Here is a 22,683-nt window from a genome sequence, read left to right on the forward strand (position 1 = left end):
TCTCATATAATTCTCATACAAATTGTACTTTTACTTTTCTACATCTCTTGTTAATTACATGATTTTATCTGTAATAATCTATTCATAGGGTGCTGATAACTTTGGTTGCCAACCCCACCACCACCACCAAAAAAGACGAAAACTCTGCATAAATTGCTTGGCACAAAGTTAATCTTATAATACAAGGCATAAAGAGGATCTAAAGGCTATTATATGACTTATCAGCTTGCCTGAAAGGGTCACTCTGTACACTTTCATAAGACTAATTAAATACCTTAACAATGTCATTGAAACTTCATGAATCTTTCAATAAATTAGCCTTCCTCTACAACATGTTTTCATTTATTAATCTAACTTAAAATGCAAAGTGCTATATAAGAAACCCTTTCACAGTTAAGTAGGGCCACTCAGTTAATTCTGATTATATGGTTTAAATGCAAAGAATAATGATCCCTGTAACCTATGACACAATTAAAACTATCACAATCTTTCACAAGATGTTAATCCTCTTATTTCAACACTGACCACAGTTTTGCTTTTTTTAAAATCTTTCCCTAAAAATCTATTTTGGAAGATATTTTGCAACTCATAAGGCAAGAAGGACAGCTATACATGGGATAGTTCTAGAAACTTAAAAATAGGTATCAGCCAATCTTAGTCTTCACACTATAACTAAAATTGTTAAGTGAATTGACAGTTCATAAATGGGCACAATACTGATACCACAGGCTCCCAACTCTTATAAGGACTCCACTAAGGATTGAAATGTTTCTTGATGACAGGAAAGTACTAGCTAGCAAATACACAAAGTCATTTTTGTTTTCATTTAAGTGTTATACATATATGATTTTCAACGACAGCTTATTTCACACATGCTAAAACTGATATTCAATGCTTAAGCAATGTTATTCTAGTCACAAATTTCTAATACAATTAAGATTCAAAATATCAGATATAATCTTACTTCTAGCCATTTCACTAAAGTACAGTTTATAATTAATCCAGTCTTCAGATAGTCTTCATTAAAAATACACATTTCCATAACACCCACTACAATAAATATAAATATAAAAACTATTTGAGATTTTAGAAAATTCTACTTATTTTCAGGATTATAGAAACTAAAGGTTTTGTCATTACTAAGTAGCTTGTACATACACTGCCTATTTCAAAAAGAGAATTTGATTTGACATAGGAGGTAATGTTAAGTTCAAAATTAACTTCAATTCTAAATTACATTTTTACTAGAAGAGAGGGAAAAAAAAGTAGAGGTAGCTAGCAAAGCGGTTTGTAAAGTCAGAAAAGACTACAAGGTCCTCTTTAAATCTTCTATAAGAAAAGAAAGATCAGTCTTTAATAATCAGTCCACTTTAATTAGTGGACAGCCACTTTGTCCACTAATATAAGATCACAACTTACTACCATCTCCAACTTAGGCCCTTCTTTCCTCCGACACTGCCACCATTCAGGTACAGGCCTCATCACATCATCCCTGGATTACTGCAATAGCCTGGTTGGTGGGTCAGCCAGCCTCAAGTCTCTTCTCATTCTAATTCATCTTGAGCTACCAAAACAATGTTCTTAAAATGAAGTGCCACCCCTCTTCATCTCTGCCTTCTGGCTTCATTGGCTTCGTCTCAGCTAAAATCTACTCTTCTACAGGATGCTTTTACCAATCTTTTAAATTCTAGTTCCTCCCTTCTACTAGTTATTTCCAATTTATCTTGAATATAATTTTTTGGTACATAGTTGTTGGTATGTTGTTACTTGAAAGCAGGCACTGTCATCTGCCTTTCTCTGTATCCTTAAGCCCTTCATTCACACAGTACTGAGGCATAATACCATTAGTTATTGGGTAACCCAAAACCTACGATGTGACATCCAGTAATCTGGCAATGAACCTCTCCCAACTTCACTGGGCTAATTCTCAGGAAAGATACAAGTACATAAATCTACAGATATATTCACGCTTACTCTGACCTGCAGAACTCAGTGCTGCTTTTGAGAATTCTAGGCCATTTCCACACTACATATAGATATGAAAATTGAATTTTCATCAACATCTTCTCCTAAAAAAAATCCAAAATAATTACATATTTTGGTGCTTCACCAATTTGAGTTTTGAAGCTTATTACTTCCTTCCATAATACAAAATTAAACATCCGCTCACATAAATAGCTTTACAATAACGGTATTATGCACGTCAATTAAAGAAAGATACATATCTTTATATATCATATACAAAATATATGTATGCATGTATGTATCATATACAAAACTTCTAAATCCAATCCAGAAACTGTACCAAAAATCAACTCCCATGCATGCTCCTTCCTTACTAATTCCACTCAAGATAAGAAATCATTAATACTTCCCTATATAACCTTGAATAAAATATTGACCATAATTTTTATACAGAATGTGGCAATATTTCTAACATGAACCATCAAATTATCATATGGAGAGAAAGACAGTATGATTATTTATGGTTAAAAAATAAGAAACCACATTTATCATCAGAATTCTTGCTAATTTTTAGTTTGTGTAGTTTTTGCTTTAGCGTTATGTATGTATATTTTTGTGATAATCTGCAAATTAGCACCAACAATTTCAATGTATTTGGAAGTATATATGCAACTATTGTAACAGGTAAGCCAAATGGACAACAAGGCAAGAAAATAGGAAGTTACTGATAACTAAAAGTGTTTAATCTACTACCTGAATAACTAAACCAATACTTGAAGTAAATAAAGTCAGTTTCCCATTAAAGAAGGTATGACTTTCTAGGCCAGGATTTTTCAAAGATGACCAGGAATAAAAAACCCTACCCCAAAACAATATCCAACAACAATTACCTCAAAAACCAAACAAAGCAACCAACCACCAGAGACACTAAATGCAGCAGGACTGAGAAAAGATAAAAACACTATTACATTATTAGTTACTACGAATTTGTCTCTTATGGATACCAATTTTGAATTATGCCGGAAGAGTGACAAACTATTCGTATACATTTTATTCAACATTCCCATTATAGGGACAATACACCCCAAAGAAATCAAAAGAAAAGTGAAGTTCTATTATGTACAATATTATTAAAAAGGAGAATTCTTTGATATATTAAGCAACTGAAATAAAGTTGATGCTTATCATCTGAGGAATGGTTGAAAAGACTACTATATTAATATAATGGATTAGTATTGAGTAATAAGACATGATGATTAAGATTTCAGAAAAATGTGGGGAAAAATATATAAACTGATGTAAAAAGAAACAAGCAGAAACAAGAGATGGGGTACTGCCTGGACTTCAGGTACAACTGGTATACAGAATTTTTAAATCAGGAAACAACCTCTACTGATGAAGATGTTATTGGTAGGATACTGAATGGTTAAATGATGTACCCAAGTTGACATGGCCAGCAAGTATCAGAGATTGAACTTAAACTCAGGGCCTTCTAACTAAGACCAGATCTCTATCCATTACCCAACTTCAGGAGAAATTAAGAGAATAAATAACATGACAACGCAAATTAAAAGATCACAGTTAGAAGAAAGATACACAATAATAGTAGAAAAACCACTGGGGGTGCGAGAAAACATATAGTGAAATGTACATTCCTTCTCATAACAGAAAAATGAGAAAATTGTGTGTGTGTGTGTGTGTGATAACTTGAAGGGGTTTGCTTAATTGTTTTTCTTTGTTTCCAGAAATAGTTCAATCTGGGAGGTAGGAAGGGAGATGACTGTGATATGAAGACCAAAGACATAACTAAAAGGTATTCAATAAGCATAGTCCATTTCATGACTAGAAAATGTTTGGAAACCTCTGAACTATGTTTAGATGATTTTTTTTTTTTTGACTTTTTTTTTCTTTACTAAAGATTTGATAAGGAAAGAAGTCACATTTGGACTAAAATTAATAAACTGTCATATAATGGATGCTTTTAAGATATTCTAAATATTGCCCATTGGGTGGAAAAAGAAGAAAACCTGCTTTTGTTTAAATAAAATGAAAAGCCTTCAGCATATTTAATCAGTTGCATTTCTCTAATTATCTTTTAAATAATTATAAATAAATTGGTAACATGATTGACTGATATAAGTTGTGCATTTAATAACAATAATTACCTGGGTTAAAAATATTATGTAATTTTCTCTGTACAGTGCTGCCAGAAATTTGCTTTAAAAATCTATGAGATTTCTGATCAATACCCATATTTATACATAATTAATATGTATAATTTGATGATACTTGGATAATATTCCAGGTACTTTGGGCAGAGAGTATTTGCAATGTATTACTTGTTTTATGTAAACCTTAAATATTTTCACAGGCTATTATAAATATTTATTTAAACATAGCATTCCTACTACTTGTGGGGCATGTTATAGCGAGAATTCTTTTTGTGTGTGGATTAGAGTAAACTGACAATCAATCTTTCTAATTTCAAATTTTACAATTATGTAGTGTTAAGCTAAAGATTAAAGCTATTAATACAAAACCTTATTCTAAGAATATAATTTTAAAATCAGAACTTAGAGTTCTAATATTACTTTACAAGGAATTGGGCTAATACATTATAAAAGCATATTTATTTATTTGGGTTACTATGGAAATGAGTTGTTTTTTTTCTTGATATGAATCATGGGGCAAGGTATTCTGGTAAAACAGCAAGTAAAGTTAAAGGGTTAGTGAATTTTAGAAACCATCTTATTTAATAGCTGTTACCACAGTGTTTAGCTGCTGTGTTCTTGCTGCAGATGGGAATTCATTGATATGATTAAATTTGATGGTATGATAATATATGGTAATCGTGATTAATCAGAAACCCACTAGCAAATGGAGGATGTTGGGCATTATGTCACCTGCATTTTAAACTGCATTCCTTCCATGCCAGCCTGACAATATCTGACAGCTGGAGGGATCTCATATTACATCTGCTTACTACTACTTATACTTCAGATAGGAAAAAAACACCCATCATTCCTTCGCTGTCTTTAATACTATAATTATTGGGCTTTGCAGACAAGTAGTGAAAACACCAAATGTTCCAAAAGAAAGCATTTTTTCTCACTATAATACATCCTCAATTCACATCTGCAAAGACCATAATCTGAAAGAAATGTAATTTGATGCAGCAGTCTCATTCAAACATGATTTGCATGAAATGCTGTATAAAGCACAATCCAAAGAATGTCAATCAACACCACCTGATACCATGTACCCTACTAAATGAAAACAAAATACATTAAAAACTACCTGTGATTTGTTACTGCTACATAGTAAATAGAAAATTTCATTTAATGGTACTATTATAAATAGTAAGGCCAAAGCCAAAGAGAATAACTTAAAAATCAAATGCACAATAGTATCATTCCTATATCTAATATTTCAGTGTTTTAAACAAGCACACCATTCTGACACTTTTCAGTGGCCAAATTTTTTTTATCTTTAACTGGGCCATTGGCCAATTTTTTTATTTTCTACTGGACCACTGGCTTTCAAAGGATAATCAATGAACTGAAGAGATGTTACAAGCTGATAGCCAAGATGCTTTAAAACATCATCATTTACAATCATGAGAGATTTTACTATTTGTAAGCAATATAAAGGGAACAAGAGTTAATATAAGAACTCAAAACTTAAAATGCTACTTTGTAAACCTTTAATAAGATGAAGCTATTTCTATGATAGTTTCAAGTAGCAAGTTTTAATATAACCTTTGGTCAAAGATGTAACAATAATAGGAAAAAAGGGAACTAAGTTTAAATAAGAAAAAAAAAAGATAGTTAATAAAAGATGGAAAAATGTGAATTTATAAATTTATTATTTTGTTTAAAACAAAAAAAGCTCCTTAGAAATGAAAACAAAACTTACATAGAAATGAAAATAGATGCTTACTAATGTTAAGGCAATTCAAAATAATTAGCAAAATATAAAACAGGTCTGGGAAATGAGATTTCAAAGCCTAAGTGGTTGATATAGTACATTTTAACCCCCAGGGGTATATTCTAGCTGCCTAAGCCAATCAGCCATGTTAAGAATCTGGTTATTTAAATAACTGAAGTACATCTATGCTGTCCCAAAAAGATTCAATTCCCTGATAGTATGTTTGAAAACATTAAATGATGGACAAAAAGATAAGAGCACAAGAGGGATGCTTCTATTCTCTTAGTCCATTTTATTTTGTGGCAAAATGTTAGGTTGTCCTAAGTCCTTCTGGTCATGGTTATTTAAATATGCATCTACTCAGAATAGAAGTATGTGTATAAATAAGAAAATATTTGAGTCTCTAAATCCTTTAAATGTTACAGTCCCAGAACAGAATATGGGGAAGTCATAATAAAATTCCAGCAGAAGCACAAAGATCTGATAAAGAAAATTCCCATGATTTCTAAGCATTCATTTCTCAAATATAATTTTGTCCTTTCAGACCACTTAGAAAGCATTTCTAAAGCATATTTATTCAATCTTCTAAGTTCCTATTTCAAATTTTCATACAATTCAGTTTTATGGTCAACAGAACTAAAACAGAATCTGGTTTTAATATTCCAAATTATTTTAAATAAACTTACAATTTTAACTTCAATGGTAGCTATTCCTAAGTAAACAGCATAAACACAAGCACAAATGATAATATTGATGAAATAATAAACTCCTCCTCTAAATTTATAATAGTGATTTAGTACAAAGGTCCTTGTATAAGGGTCTGTGAACTTTCTTTGTATTTTGATAACTTATTTCAACACAATTAGTTCCCTATACAATCCAATGTATATTATTTTATCTATACATTCAAGAGCATTATTCTGATAAATCCAGAAGATTCATGAGACTATCAAATAGTTCCATGAGACAAAAAAGGCTAAGAAAGGCTTATAAAGCATTTTCCTTTTCAACCATCCTGATGAAAAATTGTGAAAATATTATCTTCATTTATAGATTTTAAAAAGTTAAGTGATTTACTCATGATCTTACAATAAGCAAATTTGTCTGTCATTCTTTGAATCCAAGTATCCTAAGTGCCAAGACCAAAAGTACATACATTATATCATAATGACTCCTCAATCTCAATTCCTTTTCTCCTTCAAATGAATATAATAATTGAATAATAAAAACTCATTCTTATTACTAGAAGTTACTGCTTATGATGTGTCCTTATAATTTCATAGTAATTATCAAAATAATGTTCCACATTATAATCTTAGGATATATCCTTTTGAAAAAAGAAAGCTACTATAATTAGATACAATGTTATTTTGTGATATTCACTTATTTTAAAATAACTGTTATTAAAACAACAAATGTTAAACATATACCTTTGTTTAAAATATAATGTATGTTAATTTTACATTTATTTGCTGCTCCTGAAAATAATAAACATATGTTTGAACACTTAAAGGATAATAATAAAAACAAAATGTTTCCTTTCAATTCAATCTGTTTACTGTTTGTTAACTATAGGCAAGATAATAGCTTTTGCATGTAAGTGTGCTATGCTTTGAATAGCTAAGTTAAAAGTAACTCCAAAATCATGTTTTTATAAGGAAAACTAGTTTTAATTGATTATAAAGACTAAATATAGGCTAACCACCTAACAATACAAAAGAACTATCCTCTGATTTCTCAGTGTATCTAATTTTTATCTTTGCATAAAAGGGCCTTTTTTTGTTTTGTGAAGTGAAACATACCCAATACTAACAACTGTGCAATATCAATTCTCTATAATTTCATTCCCAAGTGAGTTAATTTTATGTAACTAATTTCACTTTATTTGAAACTATACTTTGATTTTAAAATCTTTAAAATGTTGTGAACTAGGATTCATAATATCAATCAAATGAAGTTTAGTAGTAGTAGAAAGAAAATGAATGTAACCCAAAAAAGACAAATTGAAAAGTCCATTACAAAAAAGAGGAGTTTCATAACCATAATAAAAGTATTTTTCCTTTCACACAATATACTGAATGTCACTTTGAAAATATTTCATCTACAATATAATGAAACAGGTATCAGATATAATTACTTTTGTTTAAAAAAATGAGCAACTGAGATAAGGAGAGCCTGACTTAACCTGAAGGCTGTTTTCCATGTTTAAGAGATCAAAGTTAGAATAGGCAATACCTCCTAAATATTACTAAATATCTCCAAATAAAAGCTATAATGTATTATCACTCAATTTTCTAAATCACTGGGGAAGCACATCCTAATCCAGAAAATATTAAAAATCGTTTCTGAGAGTGCTTTTTTAGAAGAAAACAATTTTCATATTCAGAATACAATAAATTAAAGAAAAGCCAAAATGTCTCACAAAATGTAGACTATTAACTTTATTGTACTATAAAGCTGTATCTGAATTTTTTCCTCCAATTTATCATGTAAATTTATTCAAGTGCAGTTGGAAAAACTACAAATTTTCAAAACTGAAAGTGACTATTCTAATTTTATAGTTGCTATAAACACATTTTTACAAGGATATCAATTACAAAACTGACATGTTTATTCCACTTAGAATTTCTTGTTCATTTTTTATTTTAGCTTATATCATTGTTATTGCTGTCATGAGAATGAAATAAACACGAAAACTAATTCAATAATAGTTTTGATACAAACCTTAAGCTTTTTCATACAGAAATACTTGTAAAGTACTTAGAAATGCTCAAAATATTTCTGCTTTTCAATAAACAGCTTTCAAACCTATTCTTCAGAAGAAGTATAATCTGCCATTTAAATCATAGAAATATTTACTCCAGTCATATAGCCCACTAGTTGATAAAAAAAAAAAGTTAATAAATTATTTGAAGGACAAATACTTTTTTCTTTGCTTCTTTTCATTACTTGAAGCTTCATAAATTTTTTACTGTTTGGTTGATCGGTTTTAAGAATTGTCAGTATTTCACAAATATTATTATAGTAATAAAATTCTCTAAATCACCAAGAGTGATTATTTGAGTAATATTAATAAGTAAATAAAAAGAATAAATAATATAAACAATCACAAGTATTCTTAAATAGTAGCTCATATTTACACAGCATTTTATGGGTTTAAAAGTACTAGATAGTTGCATTCTTTTTTGCTATATTATACTTACAGACAATAGTAAAGTTATTTTCTTTTTCTGTGGACATTTACAATTTAAGTATTTATTTAAAAGACCAATATTTGTATTTTAGGATTTTTTTGTGTTCAACATAACCATATATCTATATATTTTTACTTGTTATAAACTCATAATTACAATTATAATAAAAGCTTTATAAAACCCTACACAACAAACTCAAGGAAATATTTTTTCCAACAAACCATTTCAGTCAACAAAGTGAAAGAATCTATGGAATAGTTCTGAAATGTATTTTTTAAGATTATTTTTTTAAATGTCATTAAATCAAGTGACTGGGCATCTTATTTTGTTGTTGTTCTGGAAAAACAATTTGTTAAGTTCCATATACATGACAACCTTTAATAATGGAAGGATCTTTGCACTTAATACAAGGAGGCAATAATAAAATAAAAATCCATATTCTTTAAACTAAAATGCGTTTGAACTTCCCACTGGTGACTCTGATCCAACAATTTTACAGTTAAACAAAATTAATTCTGCTCTCAAAAATCCATTGACCTTAAGCTTTTAACAAACATTTTCAACTGCACAGATTATTGTCAATATTTACAAATCCTTAAAATTATATTTAGCTGGAGCCACTTTTATTTGCAGTATTAATATTTCTTTGCAAATGTATGCTTATCCATATCACAGCAGAAGTACCAGCTGCTACTCACTGGGAATCTCTGGGGTCCTACAGCAGGTCTGGGCTGGCTGGGTACTGGTAACAACGGCACTAAAAGAAGAAAAACACCTTTTATTGAGAATTTGTTTTGGTTAACAATGGTAACTATCTGAATAAGGAATAATACAATTTGCTAAACAGCTAAAAAGTTGAGGCTTAAGGCCAAATTTTTGAGCTGCCCATCTCCCTCCCCCCTGTTCCCCCATATTCCTGTATTTTTTTTTTAAAGCCTACCACTATTTCAAAATACTAAGAAATTTAGATTTCACTAGTCAAATACTTATAGATTACAGAGATGAGTCATTTCATGTCTATTTTTTCAAGTAAGTAAAGATAAAAGAACCTAAAAGAATCTTCAATTCTGGTGCTCCCAGTCACCCAAAATCTAAGCACAAGTTACTTTATTAATCAGAGAGGAAAAAGGAAACCAAATTACAATAGAAATGATTTTTATATGGAAGTCTACTGATTAGAAAGTATCATATATTTTACTCCATTTAAAAATAGACTAATATAAATTGATACCAAGTGGGTTACATACTACTATATTTAAAAAAAAAATCTCTAGAGCTTAAATTTGTTAAATCTTTTTTATGAAAACAAAGCAAAATCCAATAACAAAAGAAATTTTGCAAACAAGTTCTAGTCTAAATTTCAACCAGAAAATAGTAATATTATTTGGAGACACCAGAAACTTAAGAAAAAATAAATCTAAAGAATACAATGATTAAAGGTATTAAAGGAACAAATTTAATTTTTAAATAAATGACCTCCCCACATAAATTACTTAGGGAATTCAGCACATTATACTTCTTACCTATCAAAAAAGTTCCATAGTTCAAACTTAAAAGAGCTACTAGACTACTTAAGCCTGTCTTTGAGAGTCTGACTCAAAAAATGTTTTAAAACAAGATTTGCTGCCAGAAAATAATTTTAAGTGGATAAGAGTGGCAGGAGAGTGAGAAAAGGAGGAGAGGGCAGGAGGGTCATTTCTCACAAGAAAGTAATATGCAGTACTCTGAATTTTAATGTCAGTAGGTTAACCTGGAGTATCTTTTTCTTTTCTCTTTTACCTAACTAAATAACTTTAATATGTGTGTACTCTATTTGAGGGCAGCTAAGTGGCATAGTAGACAGAGCACCCAAACCTGGAGTCAGGAAGACTCATCTTCCTAACTCAAACCTGACTTGAGAAACTTGCTAGCTGTATGATTCTGGACAAGTCACTTAAGTCTGTTTATCTTAGTATCTTTACCTGGAAAATGAGTTAGAAAAGGAAATGGCTAACCAACCACCAGTATCCTTGCCAAAAAAACTTCAATGGATCATTAAGTAGGACCTGACCTAAAAATTACTTAATAACAACACTCTATCTGAGGCATTGGATTAAGGATCAGTATAGAAAATAATGTCTATAACGAACATGAGATTTAGTTGAAGAAAGAAAACAAAGAAAGTGAAAAAAAAATGATAAAGATATCAGGAAATAAAATGACACACAAATTCATCAACATTGCTTAGATTTAGACTAAGAATCCAAAAGGTCAATTCATAAAATCAGAAATCTCAACTAAAAAGAACCTCAGAGGTCATCTGGATCATTAAGAATTCCCTCTCCAACATGCCCATGTGGTCATCTAACTTCTGCTTTAAAAATTTGTGTGGGGTATAATGAAGAGAGCCATCTGCCCCCAGAAAGAGGACTGTGGGAACTGAGTGTGAATCACAATCTAGTCTCAAACACTTACCACTTCCTAGCCCAGTGACCCTGGGCAAATCACTTAACCCCAATTGCCTCAGCAAAAACAAAAACAAAAGCAAAAATTTTTTTTGTACAAAACAATATGCTAAACACTAGGTAAGATCTAAACATCCTACTTTCAATCACAGTGGTTAAAAAAAATACAGAAATAAAGTTGATCATCTAAGTGCATGAAGAGCCACAAACAAAATGTCAATTAAGTAGAAATGAAATCATTATTGGAGGACAGAAAAATGAGAGGAGGTTTCATTAAGGAAATGGGCTTTACAGGGTAGGAATTTGGGATGAGAATGGGATACTAAACATTCCTGAAAGGAAAAGGAAAGTATGAATTATTTATGTGAAAAATCACTGTACCAAGTTAACTGTAGTGTAGTATGCATAGATAAGGTAATTTTAAAAGACTCTAAAGGTAAAGTGAAGAGGAAGAAGCAAGTTGTCTCCATAAAAATTCTTAAATTTAAGGAAAATCAGTAGATATATAGATCCATATAATCCATAAGGGTTCAACAGAGAAGAGAGCAGACCAATGAATAAAGAAAAAATGAGGTAAAACCCAGAATCAAATTCCAGGTACTAACTCTCCAAATTCAGTATTATTTCCACGTTATCATCCTTTAGGTGGCTCACCTAATCTACTGTAGTTTAGGTCCTCTCAACACAATGATTTTCTTTCTTTTTGTGCCAACCTACCTTCCTTCTGCCCCTCCCCCTCAACAATAGCTGCATTCCCTTCTAACAGATCCATACTTAAATGCATTACCATTTTGAAGGGAAAATAACAAAACTTGTTATCACAAATTATTAGAATTCAATAAAGTGATTATGAATAAAACCGCTGCTATCCAAAATACAGGAGAGCAGGTGTTGTAAACAGCTGAGAGCTAATCCTTTACATGCTAAAAATTAAACTTTTTAAAAAATGGAAATGATTCTGCAACATACAAAATATGTTCCCATAAATATCCTCTACACTTTTGCATAAATTGGCTCCATTTCCCTCTGTCTCCCTTAGTATATCCAGTGTATGAAAACTAGCTCTCTAAGTCTGAAAATCTCAAGACATCAATGTATCATTTCTGGATCTCACTCCGGTCACAAAACTAGCTCCATTTCCTTCATCAGACATAAAAATCTTCACTTTGTTTTCTACCATTTCTAGCATGTAAACTGTCATTGTTAACAAGTGGCAAATATCAGAGAAAAAGGCAGCAAAGCTCAAAGACCCAATCAATGAACAGGCAATTTATAAATGCTTACAATGAGCCAAGAACTATGCCAGACACAGGGCATCCACGAAAAAACTGAAATAATTCTTGTCATAAAAAAGTACATTTTTTGAGAGGAGACAAAATAAACATATACAATAAGTATATCTAGAATTTTAAAAATAAATAAATATAAGGTAGTTAAAGGAAGTACTAGTAATTATAGGAAATGGGGGATTAGGAAAATATAAGGTCAAGCTTCCACTGAGTCTTGAAGAAAGTAAAGGATTCTACAAGGTGAGAGAGAAGCACATTGCACACATGAAGTAAATTCAGTGGAAAGGGTGGAAAAAGGATGGCAAGATTAAGAACAGTAAGAATTCCAGCCTAACTGGATCAAAGAATGCTGGAAGGGGAATCATGTGCAATGAAGATGAAAAGGAAGGAGGGGATCAGATTATGAAGAAAACTCAGGACTTTATAGGCAATAGGGAGACATTGGAGGTTATTGAATCGGAAAGTGGCATGATCATTATTGTGTTTAAGGTAAATAACTTTAACAAATAACCAAGGCAGGAATCCCAGACCAAAAGAGAATCTATAATTCTGCTATGAATACAAAAGTATTTCCAGTTAGTTGGTAAGAGGTGGAGTCCAGCAGCACTTTACTCCTTCAACAGAGTTGGGGGAAGTTTAGAAGCAGGGGGCCAGGATCAACTACAAGATTTTGCCCTGAATCAGACCACTTTGGGGAGCACTGAAATCTTGCAGATCCCCAGTTTTTCCCTGAGATCCACAAATAACACAATATTCAAAACAAAAAAAAAAAAAAAAGTAGTAGAAAAAAGACCAACCCAAGTAGGGGTTATCTCCATCAAGATTATCTCCAAACAACAAGTTCAAACCCAGGAAGTAAGCTAGAACAAAAAAAAAAAAAAAAAAAAAAAAAAAAAAAAAAAAATAAAAAAAAAAAACTCCATCATACTGAGTGAAAAAAGTTTAAAATGTTTTTATAAACAGAATGAGAGCACTTGCCAAAAAAGAATTATAAAAGAAATAACAAACATGGAAAAATAGAAAGACTGACACAAGATGTATACAATGTTACCTAAGCAACAAACTCCTGAAAATTCAAAATGACCAAACAGAAAACAGTAATTTCATAAGGTATCAATAAATATTAACAAAATCAAAAGGCTAGAAAAAACAGAAGAATATATAAAGTATCTCATAGTAAAAACAACTGACCTGGTAAACAGTTCAAGGAAAATAATTTAAAATCATAGACTATCTGAATATCACAATCAAAAAAAAACAACCTGAACAGCATATTTCAATAAATCTTGAAAAAAAATTCCCAAATCTCTTAGAAACAGAAGGCAAAATGGAAATAGAAAGCATACACTGACCACCCCCAAATGAAAACTCCCAAGAATATCATACCTCCAAACCAGCACTTCCCAGTCAAAGAAAAAAATACTTCAAGCATCCAGAAAAAAGGAGCCATAGTCAGGATCACACATGAACGAACCATGGCAAAACAAGGAAAAACTGCTTTATACTCAAATATGGGAAGATAATGTCCCCTCTGAATCTCATTATCATCATCTCAATTCAAAGAGGTAGCCCAATTAAACCAGGCCTAGAAATGTTTCTGTTATGGTTTGATGAGCTTAAAGAAAAGACTGGAAAAAGAGGGGAAGAGAAATATGCTGTGTGTGTTTGGGGAGGAAGTGAAGAGAGTTAAAATGCTATCATGTAATCATTATACACATGGAAAAGAGGGTAGAAGGAGTTCAAGTTGACACTTGAACTTCTTTCTCACCTGAAATGGTCAAAGAAAAATATATACACACACACACACAAACTTACAGAAATACACTTAATTCAAGAAGGTAGAAGGAATTAGTGGAAGAGTGGGTTAAGGGAAACAAAACAAAGGTTAATAATACACAAAAAATATTTACATCTCTTTTTGAGGTGATAGAGAATGGGAATTCGAGAGGATATTCCCTAAGACAGGGAATAGGTGAAAAAGTTGCAACATAAATATGATAGAATATTATCACCATAATGATCAACCTGGATTCCAGGGTACTAATGAAGAAATAGGCTCCTCTCCTTATGATAGAGAAGTAAAGGATTCAGAATACAGAATGAGTCAAAAAAAATTTAGATAGAAAATTATTTTGATTAATACTTCACATTTTCGCAATTGGTTTTGTTTTTTCTGTTTTCTAAATTGGGGTTTGGGAAGAAGAAATGTGGATTAAAACAAATAAAATATTTTTTAAAAATGTCCAACAGTACTTGATAACATGAAAATGGAGCTCAGAGGAGAGACTGGGAAACACAGACCAATCGTCTATGGTATAGAGATGATAATCAAATTAAACTTACTCACCAAATGAAAAAAATGGAGAGTATCCAGGACAGAATTAGAAAACACCTCCACTATGAAAATATCATTTGGATGATAAACCACCAAAGAAAATTAACAAGTGATCACAAAGGTAATAGCCCAACAAAAAAGGAACAGTGTCACAAAACCCCAGAAAAATGTTTCCAATGAGAGAAAGATCAACAATAGCAAATGCTAGATAAAGGAATCAAGGAGGATGAAGATTGAGAAGAAACTATCAGATCTTTAAAAAGCATTCCAAAGTTCAAAGAGCAATGAATTTGGAAGCCAGATCTTGAAGGGTTGAAAAATAAGCAAGAAGAGAGAAAGTAGATACATCTATTTCAGAATTTTTTTCTCTTTCCTTTTCAGAAGAGAAAAAGCATAAAATCAGGTCATAGATATTCAAAAATGAAAGCATCTTGAGGATTGAATCAACATTACTAACCTGAGCTTAAATTAATTAACATGCTTAGGAATCATTCAAAGAAAATGGAGCTGTTATATGTAATAAAACTTACCTATATATGGTAATGAGTAGAAAGGGAACAAGGACAGTATAGAGAGTTGGACAACCAGGCAAATCTCAGCGGAAAAGGTATAATTAAATATACAATGTTGAGGATTCTGGGATTTTTTTTTTCTTATGTCCCAACAATGTTAAATATGGACATTCACAGTGCTTATACTAATATGAAATAACCTGAACACTGTTACTGAGACACAAAAAAGGAGCAACATAAAAATGAAACTGTATTTCCCTACTCATATTAGAGATTCCTTACTGACTACCAATTCTGCCTTTTCTTCCCAATTCCAAGTAGACAAGAAAAGGGAGAGGACAAATTATTAAAATCAACTATATGTGCCAAATTTTATGCTAAGTACTTTATAAATATTATCTCATTTAATCCTAACAATCTTGAGAGGAAGGTGCAAGAATCAATGGTTATATAACAATGATCTGTTTATACCCAATGTGCATCGTTCCATCATCATTTATGAGCATAATTCTTCTAAAATTAAAATATTCTAGAACTGGCAATCACTTAGTGTCACCGATGATGATCAAAGCAAACATTTATAGCAGCAAAAAGTTTGCAATTACTAAAAAATAGCATAATTTTCCAAGTGACCATGTAGCTTAATCTTTATTTCTTCCCTAATTTTAGGCTAAGCTCAATGATTCTCTGTAACATTTGTTCAAAATAAGCCCAAGGATATAAATTCAAGTGAACAGGGCACTTTTAGGTTCACATAGCTACCTTCACAAAAGTACATAAAACAAATTTTATTTTTATTTTACAGATGAAAAAATGTATGCTCCTCAATGAATTGTTCATGGTCATATAGCTAATTGAGTGTTAGAATTAGGGTTAATATAAGAAACCACTTTTTTTTTCAATCCACTTTGTTCTCACTAATGCTATAAAAACAAACTATTTTGTAACACTGGATTTTATCTTCAGTTCAGAATTAAAGTCTGTAAAAATACAGCGCAGATACCATTTTCTGCATGAAGTCTTTCCTGAGCCTCCAAATGTTAAGGCCCTTGTTCTTCAACTACTTTGTAATCAAGTCAGTAAACATTTACTAAGTACTTTACTGCGTGATCTGTACTGTGCTAAGTTCTTAAAATACAAAGAAAAGTAAAACAAACAAAAAAAAGGTCAAAAACAAAACTAGACCTTGCTCTCAAGGAATTCATAGATTAATGGAGGAGACCACATGCAAACAACTATGTAGAAACAAGATAGATATACAGTTTGAATCAAACATAATGATGGAGGGAATGAACTTATATTAAGGTGAATCAGGAAAGCCTTGTTTTAAAAAAAAAAATGGAATTTTGAGGGCAGCTAAGTGGTGCAGTGGATAGCACCAGCCCTGAAGTCAGGAAAACCTGAGTTCAAATCTGGTCTCAGACACTTAAGACTTCCTAGCTGTGTGACCCTGGGCAAGTCACTTAACCCCAATTGCCTTGGGGGAAGGGAGAGAGGGAGATGGAATTTTTATATGGAATTTGAAGGAAGCAAGAAGATATATTAGAAATTTCAAGTACAGAGAAAGGCCAATTAACATGCATCAAGTAGGGTGTTAAGAATATTGTGTTCAAGAAGTAACAAGGAGGCCTGTATCACTGGACCACAAAATATATGGGAAATAATAAAGTATATGAAGACTGAAAAGGTAGAAGATGTTAGGTTACAATAGCTTTAAAAGTGAAATAGACAATTTTATATCTGATCCTAGAGTGAATAAAGAGTTTATTATTAGAGTTCATTTATATTTAACTATCTTGTAAAAATTTCTTTTTAATACATACTCCCATTTGAATGGGAGTTGGGATTGCCGATTCTTTGTATGTGCCTGGTACTGAGTAAGCAATCTTTTATTTGGACCTCATGTATCACATATTCCACAACATTGGGCAATGTCTTTGGAGAAAAAATTAAAAAACACAAAAATGTTTCCCTGTTTGATACCATGGATTACAAGAAAATTCCCCAAAGCACTTGAATTTTCTCTAAAGTAAAGGCTGTAATAGAATTTTGCATAATTCTAATATGCATAAGAGAAGCAACTTGTATAAGGAGAGCTCTTAAAAGTTACATTTTGCTTAGTAAAATACTTGCTTAAATCAACAAATAAGAGGGATTTTTTGCATAATCAACTGTGCAGATGACCATAAAAATGTGGTCTACATATAAAGTTGGATGTGAAATCTTCACGATTGAATACAGATACTCCTCATAATGTTTTTATAGACAAGAATGAAGTATATGAGATAGTACTTGTCAATGACTCGTCAGCAGCTTTTATTTCTCTGTCCATTTTGATATATTCTGAAAACAGAAGATTTTAATCAAATAAACACAACAATCATTTATCAAGCACTTACTACGCGCAAAGGACTGTGTTAGTACTAGAGATACCACCAAAAAAAAAAAAAACAAAGGCAAAAAACAACCGCAACTCTCAAGGAAACTTACAATCTAATGGGAGAAACAACTTGCCAACATGTACAAACAAGACGTACAGTCTAAATTGGGAATAATAGAAGGGATACATTAACATTAAAGGGGACTAAGAATGGCTCCTTGCAAAAGCTGCATAATTTTAGACTTATGTCTTCTCTAGCATTTATTTCTTCCACATATATTTGGACAGGTTCAGTCTTTTCCTCTGCCTTGCTGTTGCCTTTTGAAATATATCATGTAAAAGGAAAGATAACATTTTTGTGAATGACTCAAGTTTATTTTTATGTGATATAGTATAGTTGATTATAGTTTGGAATACAGATATAGAGGCTGACCTCAGTAAGATTACACTGGATAATTAAATGGCTATTTCCAAACAATACCCCTTCTTCAAGGCGAACAAACTCCAAACTTGTGGAATGATACAATTAATTACCTGGCAATAAAATATATATCTTAAGGCTGATATGACCCTATATGTAGCATTTTAAGGGTTAATAAAGGGGTTACCAGGAACTTCACCTGTCCATAATATAGAAATGCCTATAGCATGGCACGAAGTATATAGTATGACTGAGATCTCAAATATCATCCCAACACTACAGAACTACTCTATAGTTGATATAACTTTAGAAGAAGAGAATTAAAGCAACTGATACTACTAAACAAACTCTCTACCTAAATATTTTCTTCTGACTTGTTTTTACCCTGCTTCAATCTGACTAGTTTTTCTCAATCTTCTATCCAGTAGCATCATCCACGTCTTAACCCTAATTAGATTTCAAAATGCTTTTTTCTAGGAAGGCCCTCTTGTACTCTACTCTCTCTGTGATTTCACAAGCTCCAATAGATTCAGTAACCATCTTTATGCAAATGATGTCCAGATTTAGATATCCAATTTTAGTATAATTCTTGATATTCAGTACATCACCAATTATTAGACATTTTCAAATGGATTCCTCATAGACATCTCAAAACCTTTTTTGTTCTACCTTTCTGTCATCTCTGACCCTTCATGACCCCATGGACTTCAGGTTCTTCTACCCTCCACTATGTCTGGAAGTTTGTCCAAGCTAATCTTCATTGCTTCCATGACACTATCCATCTCATCCTCTGACATCTCCTTCTCCTTTAGCCTTCAATCTTTCCTAACATCAGTCTTTTCCAATAAATTCTGTCTTTTTATTTTGCACTCAATATACTGAAGATATATCTTCTGTATTTGTACTTCCAATGAAGAGTCTGAATTAATTCCTCTAAGTATTGCCCAATTTGATTTTATTGCTGTCCAAAGGCTCTCAAGACTTCTCCAGTATCACAATTCAAAAGCGTTGATTCTGCAGTGCTCAGTTTCCTTAAAGTCCAACTCTCACAGTCATACATTACTGGAAAAACCACAACTTTTGACTATAAAAAATTTTGTTGGAAATGTTGTTTAAACCAAAACTTATTATCTTTTCCTAACATTCTTATTTCTGTTGAGGGATGCCCCTTCTTTCCAGAAATATAAGTTCTTGAGGGTTGGATCTGTTTTATTTTTATTTATTTCATTTCACCAACTTTGAGTACAATACTTGATACAGAGTATTATTTAATTAATTACTAAACTGGTTTTGGCTACTGAGGTGCAAAAAGCATTTTGCCTCCAGTTTTCAGAGAAACTCTATCTTCTGTCTCATCACCATCAACTCTTTTCTCTCCTACTATGTAGTATATGTTGCTAGCCACCCCCACCCCTGGTTATTTCTAATTTCTGTGGCACTTATTTCATTTTCTCCCTTCCCATCTCTTTTGATTTCTGGTGCTTTTACCATTCTCAGCATTATTAATTTAAAAAAAAAAAAAAGAAAGAAAAGAAAATTGGTCTTTTAGACACACTGCTCATTCACAAAGAGAACTCCTTTCCTTCCATAATGTGAATCAAAATTTTGGCTTTTTTCAGCTATGTTTTTTTTTTTTTTTAAAACAACTCAGGAGCCTCCAAAAAAGTGTGAGATTTTGTTAGCTACAGAGGGAATTGAGGAAAACAAAGATTCCTTTGTCTGGACCAGAGGTATTCTAGATACATAATATAGTACTGTGTACAGACTCAGGACAAAATAGCCTGAATGTTACAATTCAATATTAAGATGTAGAAATATTGATATATTTATTAATGCCTACTATAGATAAATCACTATGCTAGTTAAGCAATGGGACAATGCTACACTGCCCTTGAAGAGCACTGGGTCTCTCTAATAAATGCAAAGAAAAAACACAAAGTCCATATACTAATATTCTACTGCCAACAATCCCTTCATGGAACTTTTTTTATACAAAAAGATTTTGACTGATAAAATGCAAACTCCATTATTTATAAGCAAATGAGGTTATAGCCAAAATCTTACAGGTATCACTGACTTAATGTGCATCAACCATTCCTTGAAGTAACTTTAACATAAACAGTTTGTATGTTTTTCAGATAAAAACTGCCAATTATGATTGGAAAAAATCTTTTAAGAAGTCTTTAAAGTATAAGCAGAAAAATAACCTACTTTTCTTTTCAAGTGAGCATGCTCAAAGAAAGTCTGCTTATTCAAAACACACAATTGTTTTAAGGCACAACGACATATAATGCATCCAAGGTACTAAGTACCTAATCATATGCATAGCCCTGTGCTAAGTAGATAAGAATAGAAGTGAGAAAAGGCAGAGAGAAAAGTTATACAATCAAAAATCTAATTTGTTTTGATCTAGATCTATAACTTTACTGGTGTAAGGCACATTTTTAGGAGATGAAACCTTAAACTTACATATTTATTTATGTACCAATCTTGAGTTCTTTTTGCCCATGGCTCCTTAATTGCTCTTTTTTTATTTTTTTAATAATAGGTTTTTATTTTTCCAACCACATAGTTTTCAACATTCACTCTTGCAAAACCCTACATTACAAATTTTTTTCCTTACCTATATCCCTTCATCCCTCCCCTAGATAGCAAGCAATCCACTATAGGCTAAACATATGTAATTTTTCTAAATGTATTTCCACATTCATTATGCTGCTCAACAAAAATCAGATCAAATGAAGAAAAAAAAACACGAGAAAGAAAAAACCAAGCAAACAATATATCATCATTAAAAAAAAAAAAAGTGAATACACAATGCTTTGATCTACATTCAGTCTACAATTCTCTCTCTAGATGCAGATGGCTCCTACCATCCCAAATCCATTGGAAATGCCTTGAATCACCTCACTGTTGAAAAGAGTCAAGACCATCACAACTGATCATCAAATGATCTTGCTGCTATGAACAATGTTCTCTTGGTTCTACTCACTTCACTTAGTACAGTTCATATAAGTCTTTCCAGGTCTTTCTGAAATCAGCCTGCTGATCATTTCTTATGTAGAAATAATATTCCATTACATTAAGATACCATTATCAGATACTATATAAGATACCAACTTACTCAGCCATTCTTCAACTGATGGGCATCAACTCAGTTTCCAGTTCCTTGCCACTACAAACATTTTAGCACATGTGGGTACTTTTCCCTTTTTTATAATCTCATTGGGAGACAGACCCAGTAGAGACATTGCTGTATCACAAGGTAAGCACAGTTTGAATGCCCTTTGGGCATAGTTGCAAATTACTCTCCAGAATGGTTAGATCACTTCAAAACTCTACCAACAATGTATTAGTGTTCCAGTTTTTCCACTTTCCCTCCAATATTTATCATTATCTTTTCCTATCATCTTAGCAACCTGACAGGTGTGAAGTGGTATTTCAGAGTTGCCTTAATTTGCATTTCTCTAATGAATAGTGATTTAAAGTATTTTTTCATATGAGTAGAAATGGCTTTAATTTCTCTAGCTGAAAATTGCCTGTTCATATTCTTTGACCATTTATCAACTGGGTAATGGCTTATATTCTTATAAATTTGAGTCAATTTTCTATATATTTTAGAAATAACCCTTTATCAGAAACACTGGTTTTTTTCCAAGTTTTCTGATTCCAGTCTAATCTTGGCTGTACTGGTTTAATCATAAACCCATTTCGAATCTTATCTTGACATAGGGTGTTAGATGCTGATCAGTGCCTAGTTTCTATCATGAGGAATAAAAGAAAACGAAGAAACAGTGACAAAAAACATCTGACAGAAGATGAATAAAAGGGGAGGAAAGGTTAACTCATAGTAAATGACTTTAATTTTTTTCTGTAAAATATGAATCAAGGTTCTCAGTTGAGAAAGTGGGGGGAAAGGAAGAGGTCATAAGAGGTTTGAAGATGGATTATACATTTGAAAAGCAACTGTGGAGAGTGAAATAGTAAGTTAATTAGGGAGGTATAGTAGAACTGTTCCAGCAGCAGTGACAACCCAATTGAAGTTATGAACTTTAAGTAGTGGATTCAAACAGTTGCATGATTTTCTCCATCATGGTTTAGCAGCACATGTGTATGTACAGATATAATGAGTATCAAAAGTAATCCAAGACTGGGCTTGACTACATATTAATCAGTGTTATGATTAAGGGGATGGAGATACCTAGGAGTAAAAATG

General features: G+C 31.8%; 1 protein-coding gene across 9 annotated transcripts in view; it reads right to left on the bottom strand.

The window, feature by feature from the left end:
* RBM33 (RNA binding motif protein 33) overlaps nt 1–22,683 on the bottom strand; it is a 170,416-nt gene that overhangs the window by 85,754 nt on the left and 61,979 nt on the right. For all 9 annotated transcript variants that reach the window (XM_051961072.1, XM_051961069.1, XM_051961075.1 and 6 more), the window contains one exon: nt 9,785–9,843. In XM_051961072.1, the coding sequence (XP_051817032.1) occupies nt 9,785–9,843 (59 nt within the window). The remainder of the gene's footprint in view (nt 1–9,784; nt 9,844–22,683) is intronic.

Source organism: Antechinus flavipes, chromosome 5 (assembly GCF_016432865.1).
Source record: "Antechinus flavipes isolate AdamAnt ecotype Samford, QLD, Australia chromosome 5, AdamAnt_v2, whole genome shotgun sequence".
NCBI lineage: Eukaryota > Metazoa > Chordata > Mammalia > Dasyuromorphia > Dasyuridae > Antechinus > Antechinus flavipes.